Here is a 13357-nt window from a genome sequence, read left to right as displayed (position 1 = left end):
GCAGCGCGGAGGGCGCCGCGAGCGCCGGGGGGGGGCCGTGCCGAGCCCACAGGATTTTCTTCAGCAGGAGACAAGCACAGAACATGCTCGTGTCTCTTTGGCAGGAAAATACACCTTTAACAAGAACGGGCGTTGGGTGCAGCCTTAGAGGTTCCCAAACTGCCACCAAGAATCACGAGGAAAGCTGCTTACAGCTCGTTGCTGACTTTAATCACTGTTGGTTTTTAAACAACAACAACAACAAAAAATCCACCTTTTCCAGACTGCCACATCGATGCTCTGTTTACAGCTGTATTTATTTCCTCAATTGTCAAAACAGACATCAGCAAAGTCATGCTTGGTTGTAGCAGCACAGCATTCAAATTATTAGAGTCAGTAAAGTTTTAGGTACCACTTTTCCTTCTGAACTACAAAAAAAATTTATAAAGTAAAATTTTTTAAAAATGGTTACACCAAGTTCTGCTCATCTCCCTTTAACAGAGCTACCGCCGCATTTCCTTTAGAGAGCGGACCTGAGTCCCCACAATGAAATTAAGCAGTTACAAACTCCACTGCTGCATTACTCGCCAAGCAACACACTTTAGGGACAGCGGGAGAAACCAGAACCAAAATCATTTGAATCTTTTCATGCTTAGTTTCAAYGGTGAAACATTCATTAAAAAAAAAAAAAATCTTGTACTTGAGCAGATTGCAGTATGCAACTGAGATCAAGAAACAGAGGAAGAAGATATAATTAGGAACAAAAATCATTAAAGACAGCTGTCAAGCCCCTCGAAGACTGTGTCCTACCATCTCTGGCTCACTCCTGCTGAGGCRGCAATCATCGCCCAGTCCGCTCCTGACAGCTCTCGGGGAGGGTCTCTACCAGGCTTTGCTTGCGAGATTCCTCTTCCACCGTAAGAGGAAAGGTGGCCCCAGACACAGCACCGGCACGCACACCCACAGCAAACGAGCAAGCTGCAGCAGCCCTTGCAGACAGCGTTAAAAAGCCCAAACCAGTCACTAACCACCGACCCTCCCTCCTCGTGACAACTGTCCATCAGGCACAAGCCGTTCCGGATGCTCGGGACGGACGAGGGGAGGCAGGTCACTCCCGCAGCAGCTCCTCTACCTCTTACCAGCTTTTCTGATGTTTCTTTTACCTTCTTTTTTTTTTTCCTAAAAAGATGTCAAGTTGAAGGATGGAAAGCACGGGAGAGGTGCGTCCCAGGTCAAGCACAACCAGGGTYGGGCACCCGGATACTGGAGAACTCAGAGGCAATATTCCTTTGGAAAGATGCTTTTCGTTAGCAACACGAGAAGCTCCCTGGATACTGGCTCAGCCCCCGAGGCCCGAACAGGGAGCCTGGGCTAAGCAAGTTCATTCGAAACAAGTGCTGCTTCACGCTGCAGCGCGGATGTGGGGTCATTACAACTCGGCTCTCTGCCAAAACTACAGGCAGTAACAGGACTGCAACGCCCCGAAGTGCTATTCTGAATTGGCAACACAAGTTCTTCCAGATACACAGTTTCAGCCAGGGAGGTACTAGAAAAATTCACGAATACCTGTGCCAACTCTCTCAGTGCACCTGGGCTGCGGACGGATGTCCCAGTGCTCTGTATCCCACAGGTGCGAACAAGTATTTCCAAACGCTGAGAGCAGAAAGCCTTTCCTCAGGCCTTTGGTCTCAACAGATTTTATTTATAGTCCCACAGCCAGGACCAAGCATCTCAGCTGCCCCAAAAGATGAGCCGTTCAGACTTAATCCACTCCCCTCTCAGAAAACTGCATTCCCCCCCCCAYCCCCAAAGTTGATCCCATTCACCCACTTTCGCACATTACTCAGTCAGAAAAACAGCCCAGTAAGATGTTTCCTCTTTGCAGTTTTCAGGGTAGCTGCAGACTCGGGTCACTCGGCACTAGCCTGAGAAGAGAGACAGCTTTTAAGCCGAACGGGCAAACCTAGAAACTGGAACACGCCATGCTGAGATGGTTTCTCCAGGGATCTGAGATTCCAGCCTGACTGAATTTGGCAATATAAGGACAACCTCTCCATTTATAACATCACTTCTCTGGCCTTTCCTGAACAGAAGCTGAACCAGAGCAGGTTGCAGTGATGAACGGTTAATTGCAGTAGCATACAGCATCTGCTCCCATTTAATTCAGGCCTATATGCTGGTGTCTTCCACATTCAGAGGCACAAGATAGTTACTACCCACGCTCACGAGAACAGTTGCTCTCTTGGCTGGGGATCAGTGTCCAGCTGGTAAGTGCTAGTTTACAGCATATTACAAAGCAGCTCTTCTGGTTACTGGCAGCAAGGAACCTACGGGAGCAGCAGTCTAGTTGCTACTCAACTGCTAGACATGCAGTTAGGCACCAGGTAAGTTCTTTCTTCTCAGGATCTTGCATGAGCAGACGAATTCCTTCTTCAGCCTTGTGGTACTAACACAAGTAACATACAGATCACAATTAAGAGCAATGAGCAGGTACATGCAAACAGGCTAAGCTGACAGTGCAAGGGTATAAGCAACAGTGCAATCTCTAAGCCAGCACGCTGCCTGAAGAAGTTACCGCAGTCTATGAGAAGGAAAGTCAGAGAGAAAAGCCCTGCAGAACAGCTGGACAGTCCCACCATCCTGTTTCTAAAGCCAGGCCATATAGCGTATTTAATGAACTAAGCTCTTAACTGGTGGTGGCAGAGCAGATCTGTCACTGGCAAGTGGCTTTAGTGGAGACAGAAGTGATAGACTCAGAAGAGTTTAAGTAGCAGCATGGAAAAATTTAAATCTTCAGATGGCAATTTAAGTTATGTGTATTTTGTCTCTGTTTTTTAAATGAAGACATCTTGGACCCCAGTCCCACTGTCTGCACTCACAGTGGGCTCCTATAAAAATAACAGAACTTTTTTTTTTTAAAAAAAAAAAAGCTTCAAGACTTGACTCTTCCCAACCCCAGCCTCTGAGCCACGTACCAACATTTGTAAAATGATCTGATCCGTTTGTGACATATGTGACAGTTTGAGAACCACAAATAGAAGGATAAATATTCTTCATCATATAAATATGCTGTAGAACATTCTCAACAAGGGCAAAGTGCTTTTTTTCCTTAATTAAAACAAAATAAAAACCTAAATATGACTGTCTTAATCACAACAGAATGCTTAATTCCTAAAACATCTGAATAGTCTAAGTTACGATTAAACTGACATTTAAAGTGATTCAGGCAGAGTGCTCAGTCCTTTGGGACCCGGAAATTATCCTTCTCTTTTCTGATAGCTCCCATTGTTCGGATGGGGTCAGTCTCCCCAGCGTGCTGCTGAACAGTCTTCTCCCTACCAGGAGGGAACACCAAGGACAGTAAATACACACGCTGCAAGATAAAAATCTCATAGGCAAAGTCACCACCATCACATTTCATCTGCATCAAGGGGAGATTTTGAATTTAAGACCAAGGACTCAGCTTTGCCACAGGCTTATCAGTTCCCTTGATTTAAACACTCATGGGCAACAGAGGTTGCAAACACCCTTACGCCTTGAATGGCATCTTTCACCGCGCCTCTCTGCCAAACTCAGCGTGACAAAGGAACATAATCACACTGTGGAGTGTGGAGTATAGCTCCAGAGCCAGGGACCCCAGCCCAGGCAGAGGTGCTCATCACAACCCTTCAAATCTTACTAGAACAAGCCTCTGCCAGGACAGCGAGTATATTTTGCCAGATTTACTCTTGAAACACAGATGTTTTAAGGAAGGTCTTGGCAGCATCTGAACAGAAGCACGTGATGCAAGAGCAGTTCACTCTCATGACTCGCTCTTTGGGGACCTCATCCTCTCTACACACACGCACATCCCAAACACAAGGCAGAGTGATCGGTCCCACACCTCCTCCGTACCTCACTCGCATGAAGGGGTTGTATGTAAACTCTTCTGCAATTGTGGAGGGTATGGTTGGTTCACCGCTGTCATATTTTGCCTACAACAAGGGGAGAGAATTCTGCTTGATGAGGAATGTTTTGGCAAACAAAAAGTGTTCTGGGTATGAACCATGCAACAGGCTTAATACTGCATCTAATTGCTGGAACTGCTCCTCCAGCCCGGCCCTTCCCAGGGCCATGCAATCAGACAAGCACACAGGTGCACGCAGAGGGACACAGGCCTTAGCCTTCTGGGGCAGAGCTAATCCTCCCAGATGGATGGGGAAGGTCAGCCTGTACCGATACCAAGAAATTCCCAGGGGTGGCTGTATCTCCACAGGAGAGCAAACCATCCTCTGTGGGACACAAATAAACCCTGCCCCCAAACACACTGCACCCTTGAAAGCATGAGCTACTGCTGCTTCTGGCTCTTATCACTCCCTTCCCTCAGCTTCCCTCTCATGGTGTTCCCTCTCCCCTGCCTCCCCAAAGAGGCTCTATGTCCACAAAGGCATCCAGCGAGTCTAGAGAAAGGATGAACCAACTTACCTTGGCCCAAGCAAGCTTTTCTTGGATAGCAACATTACTGGGCTCAACATGTCGTGCAAATTTGAGATTGTTGATGGTGTATTCATGACCACAATAAACTCTCTAGGATGAGAAATGAAGAGTTACAYGTGGCTCTAGGTAGGTGCAGTGCCAAGTGCTATCATCAGTGTTACGGTACAGTGGGGCACMGAGTCAATTCTCCAGGATACACCATACTCTCCATGGGAGATATGCCCAGGCAATGTGCTGGGTGTGATCAGCCAGATACTGTGTGCCAATTTAGTGGCAAGTCTGATGAAAGAACTCAGGCATCCCTGCTCCCYAGTCTTTGTTTTAATAAATAGCTTCCACTCTTTCCCCACAAAACATAATTGTATTTAGGGTACATGTATTTCCTTCTCAAAGGACTCCAGCTATTCTGCAGCAAAAGCAGCCCTTGATGTAAGCATTCATTCCTTCAACACATGGGAAATTCTATCTTTGAACAACAGTATTATTAGAGAGAGAGTTTCTTACGATGTCTGCATCACATTTTGGCTAGTTAACCTACTAGCAAAAAAAGGATAGTTTCATACCGTTTCAGGTTCCAAGCTCCCCAAAATCTCTATCAGTGCTCTGTACATCTCCTCTGGAGTTCCCTCGAAGAATTTTCCACAACCAGCCACAAACAGTGTGTCACCTGAGAGCGAAGCGTAACAGGGCATCAGGACCAGGCAAGCCGCCTGACTCCAAAGACRTGCAAATGCTCCCCAAGGGATCAGTCCCGCTATTGCTCAGCCCTTGCTGCAGCTAGCCAGAAGGTACAGAGACTTTGCAGCACCTAGTGGCACAGGGACATCTGGTCTATGCCTCTGCCCCACACAGGCTCAGTGCTACATTAACCCAAATGACAAACATCTCTCTAATCTACTCTTAACTTCTAATCTCTCTCTAATCCACTCTTAACTTCTAATGCAGAAAATCTCACAGCCTCCACAGGCAAACAATCCCTAGTTGTGAGAATCTCCCTTGCTCTCCCTTCTTGCCCCTTCTACAGTGAACAAGGAATAGTAGTTCCCTTTGCTATGAACTTGAACAAAGRCAAAGGCACGTGAGTACTTGCAATTTCCTCTGCATTTTCTCCTCAGTGCTCCCTAAACTTCTGCTCAAGCAGTTACTTCTTCTAGACACCAGTTGGTCCAAATTCTGGAGAACACTCACCAGGAGACAGATGATATGGCAGTCTGGAGAGACTGACAGCAGCCTCATTTAAAGGGTAACTCTACTCACCAAAATAGGAACCAAACCTAGAGTACCAGAGATGGGACACCCATCCTGTCTTATTTCCCCACCTTCTGTTCTCTCAGTTTTGTTATGGACACAGGTACAGATATATGGAAAAGCAAACAGTCTTTGGAATTAAGACACAGTTTGGCCTGGCAGAAGTGCTTGTGGGGTGGGGGTGGGAGGAAAAGGCTGTACAAAAACAAACAAACAAAAAAAAAACTCCTGATTCAGAGAAGAAAGTGTTAAAAGAAAGACTCATCCAGGACTCTTTCTGAATGTTGCTTGCAGGGTGTCCAGCAATGCCTTTACAAACCCAGAGGAGTTTCGCCAAGTTTATCTACAATTACTACTTGGTAGCTCTTGCTAAGGGGGCTTCCTTGCTAAGGAAGCTAGTCAGCTGCAGTGGTAATAAGGAACAAATACACATCCAGAGTCAGGAGCACACAAGCASAGGGACAGTCTATTTCTTTGTGACACAGGCTGCAGGCGATGTAACATCCCAACCCCTCACCTGTAAAAACAGCAGGTGGCTCGGAGCTATTTGGCTTAGTCACATAATAACAGATGTGTCCAGAAGTGTGACATGGTGTACAGAGGCATTTCACATTAAGAGATCCCACCTGAGAAGAAGGCAGAAGACTAGAGCTTAAGCTACTGTTTGCCAGCATTTATACGATTAGAAAAGAATCGCCACTATTACAATCGTCTAGTAGTCCTACAGGCAAATTCTCACAAAGTTGGCCAGTAAATCTCAGCTCTGTTCCCTGGAGAGTTCAGCAAGAGAGTTTTACAGTAAGGACTTGGAAGAGAGCTGTTTCCTCCTAGCAGGTGTTGTTACAAAGAGAACTGCCAGATTCTTTCATTTACATGCAGGGTGACTCAGCGTCTGGTTGACAGCAAGAGCAAACAGATCCAGAGAAATACAAAACCCTAAACAAAATTAATCAAGTGTAAACAGCTCCAAACAAAAATAAGGCTGAAGGGAAGAAGTGGAGGACACTCAGCATCAGGGAGGAACTACACACACTCATTAGGCTCAAAGGATAATTCCCCCACAGTTCTAATTTGCACACCTTCCCATGTGTTCCTGTGCTGCCTTCTTTGCTGCTCACCCCCCAAAGCTACGCTGCAGGACTTGCAGTGACATTCATGCCATCCTGCACATTTCRCAGCAGTTTATGTCATCCACCAGCCCATGGCCCATCTGTAATTAAAAATCTATGTTGCAGCAAGGTTTGCTGCGTTAGTTCTGGAAAAGCAATGCAAGCAGCCATTACTGCTGGCACAGTTGCTCTTCACCCTGTATTCTCCGCCTTGATTCAGAGAGGACCACTTGCATTTGCTCAGTATTAACCAGTCTAGAAGCAGAACACAAGCCGTGCCCGTTCACACCTATGTTCTGACCACTGCAGCAAAGCCACCTGTCAAACAGCAGCTGGACACCCAGCACGCTCTGGACAATACAGGTGTGTGAGCCATGCCAATGTTCTCATCAACAAAGTATCACCAGCCAAAAGGAGGCAGAGGGATTAYAGGTCATAGGGTTGAGACTGCCAAAAAGCTGTAGTTAAATCATCAAATGCTTCCAAGAGATGTTAAAAAGGTGAAAGAACTGTAACCACAATAATAACACAAGTTGGATTGCACTGGTGAATCTCTAAAGCTGTTTTACAAATGGAAGACGCCCCCAACTGTGTCCTGCAGCTCATTCCCTTTACCTTGAGTGACGTAAGGTGYGACACCTTCTGTGTTAGTGCTCCAACCCTGCTGTCTCCCCCATAAACACGCAACCCCGTCTCCATCTTTACAAGCTTTTCATTTCCTCCGGCATGGTCCCTGGAAGATTAAAAAGACAGATCTGGGCAGGGATGAAGACAAATTTCTTCTAACTCAAATTGCAATAGTAACCTCCAGGTGATCATTTCTGATCTTCCAATATCCGCACATGTAACATTGTCCTCACACCAAAGGACAGGCCACATCAGCACCAGTGGAGATAGTTTCTTTCTGTGCCATTTACAGAGGTGCCAGTGTTGCAGAGCAGCAAATTCAGGAAGGATTTCAAGACAYGACCTTGGTCAGCAGCTCTCCAAGAACACTCCTCGAGTTCACAYCTAATTGGGGAACTCTGGCTTTACATACTTGTATCAACTAGGTGACTGTGATAATGGCAATATGGGCAATTCATTGTCCCAAAAGACACTGGGGAGCAGGTGAACAGATGTCCAAACAACTCAGCATTTGYTCTCAGTGCTGGTCCTGCCAGATTGGGGCTGGCTCTTAGATGACTCCACTGTGACCAGTGGGAGGGGTTAGTCAGGTTCAACACTGCATGAAGTGCTAGAGCAAAATGTTCATTTTTTACATCCCCAGCAGGGTTAATCTGCAATCTAGGTAAACATCCCACAACAGCTGACCGTGAGTAGCASGCCTTACCAGCAAGTCCTAGCAATTCAGGGTAAATGTGCTCCCTCCTGCAGTCCTTCTTCCACATCTACTACCAGACATATATTTCACTGACCAGCTGGAATAAGCCAGCATTTTAAAGGTTAAAAGCACTGACACAGAGAACTTGCAATACAAACAGCCCCGTGCCAGCTGGTAGCAAGAATTACCATAAGAAAGCTTGGCTCAACTCCAGGCACAGGCAGAGGCAGACTTTCTCATCTTTGTGTACTCAGCTATTTTGTACCGTTTCTCTGCACTTCACTTCTTCATGTGTTCACTGTACTGCCACCAGACTCCCTTCCCAGAGCTATTTTGTGCTTTCAAACACAAAAGAATCGAGATGGACTACTTCCGTGTCCAGTCTACCAGCAACCCGGACATCTTCTAGAGGTTATACTGGCGTGAGCGTGAACTTTTTAAAAGCAGCCCTTCACCAATCACACCTCTGAGAGAAAGAGAATCTGTTCCTTTAATTTACAAATTATTTCTCCACTGTGTTTCAGAAAGCCTGTGCTAACACTGCATTAGTCTTAGCTCCGAGTTGCCTGGTCAAACAAGCAGGTAAGGAACTGTCATGGCAATTAGCCTCCAAGGGAACACAACAGTGTGCTGATCCAAGCCACTCTCTCCCCAATTACTCCTCCCCTGCGCTGAACAAGCACTTACACTAACTCAAAACAGCAGTGTGGAAGTTAATGGGACATGCTGTTCTGGTGTCCAGATGGAAGAGGAAGGAGATGTTATATTCCAGACCCAGAACTGCCCTGAACAACCATGGATCTATGTTCTCATCAGAGTCTCTCTAGGTATGCTGGTACCAGACAGCCCAGGGGACACTTCCTGAGCTCTGGCCCTTCTCCTCACTGAAGCTCCTGATTAAAGAAGACAGATCTGATCTGGATGTGGAACATTGCATTTTTTCAGAGGAAGGAGAAATCTCACTACAGTAGGTAAGGTTACCAGTGATGATGCGTGGTCAGGACAGTGGTCAGCTTCACGCCGTGCTTTTTGACTGCATCCAAAACCTGCAGGCATAGGACACAGCAAGAACATTACAACTCACACAAAATGACTCAACAGTGCCCACAGGATGCCTGCCATATCCTAGGCATGGCTACTAAAAGGTCTGAAAGGGCCACAACCCCCATCCAAGCTCCCCAGTCATTATGCAGAGAGCTCATCTCTCTCCAAGTAGGGGGTTGCAGATCAGGATATGAGGTCTATGACCCAGCTAGACCACAGTTAAGCCCCTAGGTCCATTTCCTCTGTCCTGTAGTAGAACAAGTCAAGGGAGAAAAATAAATAAATAAAWAAATACACAAATTTAAAAACAGGCCAACAACCCTTGAACTCAGGGACAGGCTGTCCAAGCCCAGAAGAATACAGCCTACAAAGCCCTGTCTATAGCTGTGGATGGCCAGTACTCCCTGCCTTTCCCTCAAGCCTCAGTCRGATCTGTGATTAAGTCTGCCTCTCCTACACACAGCAGCCTGGAAGAGTCGGCCAGACTAGCAGAGGCAAGCACCCCACTCGCAAGTGCAGTGTGCGTTACCTTCTGGGGCTGCACAGGATCAACTATAGCAGCCTCCTTTGTCTCCTCATCGATGAGGAGATACATGTAGTTGTCTGTGAGGGCTGGCAGCAACTCCACCTTCATGTTGACTTGTGCAACTGTCTTCGACTTCCTCTGCTCGTGCTGTGTGTGCAGGAAGACAGCTCGCAGCCACGCTGGACCTGAGGATCCCGAGACAGTCAAATGTCAGGTCAGCCTAGGGAGGTGAACGTGTGGGACAGAGCACAGCAGGTCCCCAAAACCACTGCCCCAGAGAAGGTCACCCACAGCCCAAGGTTGCCTCCTTTGGAGGGAGAGGAGAGAGGTCGTGGAGGACTAGAGCAGTGTCACCCTGCCACCCACGCTGTGGGAGGCTCTGGCTCCACAGCAGGGGGGAAGAGCACCTCACTTCCAGAGACATGCTCACGCAGGCAAAGCACTGGGCTCTCATTCAAGAGAAGATTTCAAGAGAACAGAAAGCAGAACAGAGGGGACAGCTGGACAAAGGTCAGCCTGGGACAGTGACTTTGCACAGAAAAAGAGAGAGAGAGAGAGAGAGAGAGAGAGAGAAAAGCACAAAATGCCATATTACAAACAAACAAAATATAATGAATACAAACACTGATAGCACAGAAATATCTGGTTCTTTAGTTGGTGAACTCACACCCTGCACAGCGCCAGGGAGAGAAGACGGGTTCTCTCTGTGAAAGCTCCCCAGCTGGCCAGATACAAGACACACACTGCAGGAAGGTTTCTTGTTAATGGGTTACCCTAATACAACAGMAGCATTTTGCTATTTACTTTTCGTTAAATGTTTAATCAGATCCAAGAAGCAAATCTTATTTGAGATGCAAATAACCCAGGCTCCGCTTTTTCCACACTGTCCAACTCACAGATACACRGTTCTTAGAAAAACAACCTGGCAACAAGAGGTTCTGCTGGAAGGACCTGCCCAGAAGGAGAGCCCTTCCATTGCTGAAGCCCTGCAACACAGGTCTGGGTCCACGCACTTGAAGGAAAAAGATGTGTCAGTCTCTACAAATCAAAAATTTGTTTTTCTTAACACCCAACCCCTATGCACACAAATGAAGGCGACTGCATTATTTTGAATTCTGCTGGCTCAGCTGTTGCTTTATCTTCCACCACCAACTCCTGCCCTAGGGCTCCTAACACTCAGTGCTTGGTAACTTCCATCAGYGCCAAAGGGAGGGATCACCACGCTCACAATCAACCTGCTCCTCTCTCTCCAAACAGGTCAGTCCTGCCCACCGCTGATAAGAGACTGCTTTAAAGAGGCCTCACAGCCTCACTGCAGTCAATACAGACAATCCCCCTAGAGCTCCAGAGACTGACACAACACACACAGCTGCAAAAGCAAGATCCAAGTTCTGACCGGTGCATGCAACAACCACAGCAAGCCCCAGACACAGGGGCAGTGGGGACAGTAAGGCCCCTCTGGTATACTTATCCTGTCCAGGCCCACTTTTCCCCTTCACCATCCACCAACTCACTTGCTTATAACGAAAGTGAGGTAAGGAGGGGAGAGTGCAAGTAAAATTAAACACAGTACTGCAGACAAAATCCTAAGGCATAACAACGTAGGCATGCACCGTGTATTTGAAATAGAAGACATGTAGTATTGAAGAAAGCATCCATACCTGCCAAGTGTTCCTTTGGTGCAGGAAAGTCCTTTCAAAAAAGAACAAAAAACACAAACCCTTGTCATTCCTTGACAGAAAAAAGCAATTGCTCCTCAACTGCTCCCTAGCATGAAGCACTTTTCTGTTGGATGCTGTCAGTATTTGCAGGACCAGGCACTAACTGAAAACAAGCACACACACACACACACACACACACACACAAAAACAACAACAACCACCCATTCCACACCAACTTTGAGTCTTCAAGTCAAAGGAATTATTCATACAACTTACATTTTCTGCCTATGAACTGTTTCTAAGCTTAGCCTTGATCCTAAAGTATCTCTGCATGTTTAATTCACATTCTTGCAAAACAAGCTACACCGCAAAACAAGGAAAYGTTTTATAAAATGCAGTTTAGACAATGTACTGACAAAGCATCCATGAGGTAAGAAACTCATTCCGAATTTCCATCTGTAGCTAAGCTGCATCTTTTCAGCTCTTCCCATTCAAGGAGCAGATGCTCTCTCATGCAAGCACAGTGCTGCTCCTAATGAGAAGAGCATGTTCTCAGAACCAGTTCTGGTCAGGGAAGGTCCCCTACTRGTATGTAACTCTTGCCCTGGCTCAGTACCTAGCACAGAGATCAYTTCAGAATCACGAAAATGCATGCAAGTCTATTCCAAAATTAAAGCACTTCATTTTCACTCTGTTCTGTAATACATCCCTCCCAACTTCACGTCTGAGGCAAAGACAACTGGGGATAACAGAAGTTTTCCCTTGGACATCAGCAGCCTTTGGGTCACACTCTGGTTTTCTGGAACGGTTCATTAATGCAGCTTGGCTCACCGAGAGGAAGGGGTCTGCAGATAGGAAGCGTTAATGTTACCACATAAATGCAAACACGCAGAGACTAAAGGCRACAGGCAGCAGCACAGAACATTGGATTCCTTCAGAAAAGGGATGCTTTACGCCTTTTCTCCATAGTACTTTGTCCTACCCCTTTCCTCATAGATAAAGGGTGGGGGAAAACTCCTATTTCAAACTTATGGTTACACGCACAGAGGATGACTGCACAGACATGCCCAGATAAACGTCCTCACGTTACCACCGGAGCAGAAACACTATAGTCACTTTTACGTAATGTGCACGCAGGTGTTTTTTGGATAGCCAGTGAGTTCACACTGGCTCCCCAGAGCCCGCCGAACTGCAGCTCCCCCCGATTTCGCCCTCTCGGTGCCTGCAGCAGCCTGTGGGGCAGGCTGCAGCCCGTGGGGCAGGCTGAAGCCCTGCGGGGAAGGACGCTGCACCCACCAGCCCCCAGGAGCAAAGCCTGCGCAGAACAGGCACGCTGCACACRCGCTGCAACCTGGCAGACTCCAGACCCGGGAGCTACTCGGAGCTTGACATACTTGTTCCTAAGATAGCATCAGGGTTTACAAGCCTAGCTGTAACTCCAATGGATTCTAGACCATTAAGGCCAGGTCTTAAAATTGGAGTAATGCAAAAGGCCTATGGCAAGAGTCACCAGGGACAGTCAAGCCAAAGCCCCGGTTCAAAGAGACACTTTCAGAATTTAGATCCCAGATTTAAATGCAGAGCTTACAGGGCTTTTGTGTTTTCAACAATACCAATACAGCTCCCCACCCTTTAAATTTAGTTTAAATTCAAGCCTCCCTCCCCAAGCAATAATCCTTGCTTTGGGAGCCCAGGAACTCTGCAGGAGCCTCCCAAACTCGTTATCAGTGCACACAAGCTGCTGACAGAGAGGCTCCAGCTGAGCAGATACTGACCTACTTGGGGCTGTGAGTCAGCTCAAAAAGCCTGGCGCAACCCCGAGCCGTGAAAAAAGAGAGCCCAGCATCAGGCTTCTGAGCCGGCCGGGGGATGGCGGCCAGCCAGATTTAAGCCTGCATCCAGCCCTGTCACCCAGCAAGCCCCAGGAGGGTCCCTACAGCCCCCCAAGCCTCTGCCCTCCCCAGCTGCCACAGGGCACGGCACGGCCACC

General features: G+C 47.3%; 1 protein-coding gene across 3 annotated transcripts; it reads right to left on the bottom strand.

Annotated features, from left to right (window-relative positions):
* Positions 1 to 278: 278 nt before the first annotated feature.
* On the bottom strand, positions 279 to 12521 carry HAGH (hydroxyacylglutathione hydrolase). Of its 3 annotated transcripts, XM_085301936.1 has the most exons (10): positions 10629 to 10707; positions 9710 to 9891; positions 9118 to 9182; positions 7428 to 7545; positions 6221 to 6329; positions 5019 to 5122; positions 4444 to 4545; positions 3874 to 3953; positions 3190 to 3314; positions 279 to 1904 (listed from the first exon to the last, which is right to left on the bottom strand). In XM_085301936.1, the coding sequence occupies exons 2-9, from the start codon at positions 9812 to 9814 to the stop codon at positions 3215 to 3217; spliced, it is 783 nt and encodes a 260-aa protein (XP_085158062.1). In that variant the 5' UTR covers positions 9815 to 9891; positions 10629 to 10707; the 3' UTR covers positions 279 to 1904; positions 3190 to 3214. The 3 variants fall into 3 exon arrangements, with proteins under 3 accessions (XP_085158062.1, XP_085158063.1, XP_085158064.1); XM_085301937.1 differs by lacking the exon at positions 10629 to 10707 and adding an exon at positions 11368 to 12521 and having other exon boundaries at positions 279 to 3314; XM_085301938.1 differs by having other exon boundaries at positions 279 to 3314; positions 10629 to 10699.
* Between the last annotated feature and the right edge of the window lie 836 nt (positions 12522 to 13357).

This window comes from Rhea americana, unplaced genomic scaffold (genome assembly GCF_003343005.1).
Source record: "Rhea americana isolate MKP2758 unplaced genomic scaffold, rheAme1 scaffold_181, whole genome shotgun sequence".
NCBI lineage: Eukaryota > Metazoa > Chordata > Aves > Rheiformes > Rheidae > Rhea > Rhea americana.
Note: the sequence above shows the minus strand (reverse complement) of the source record. Positions and strands in the feature narration are given on the sequence as shown.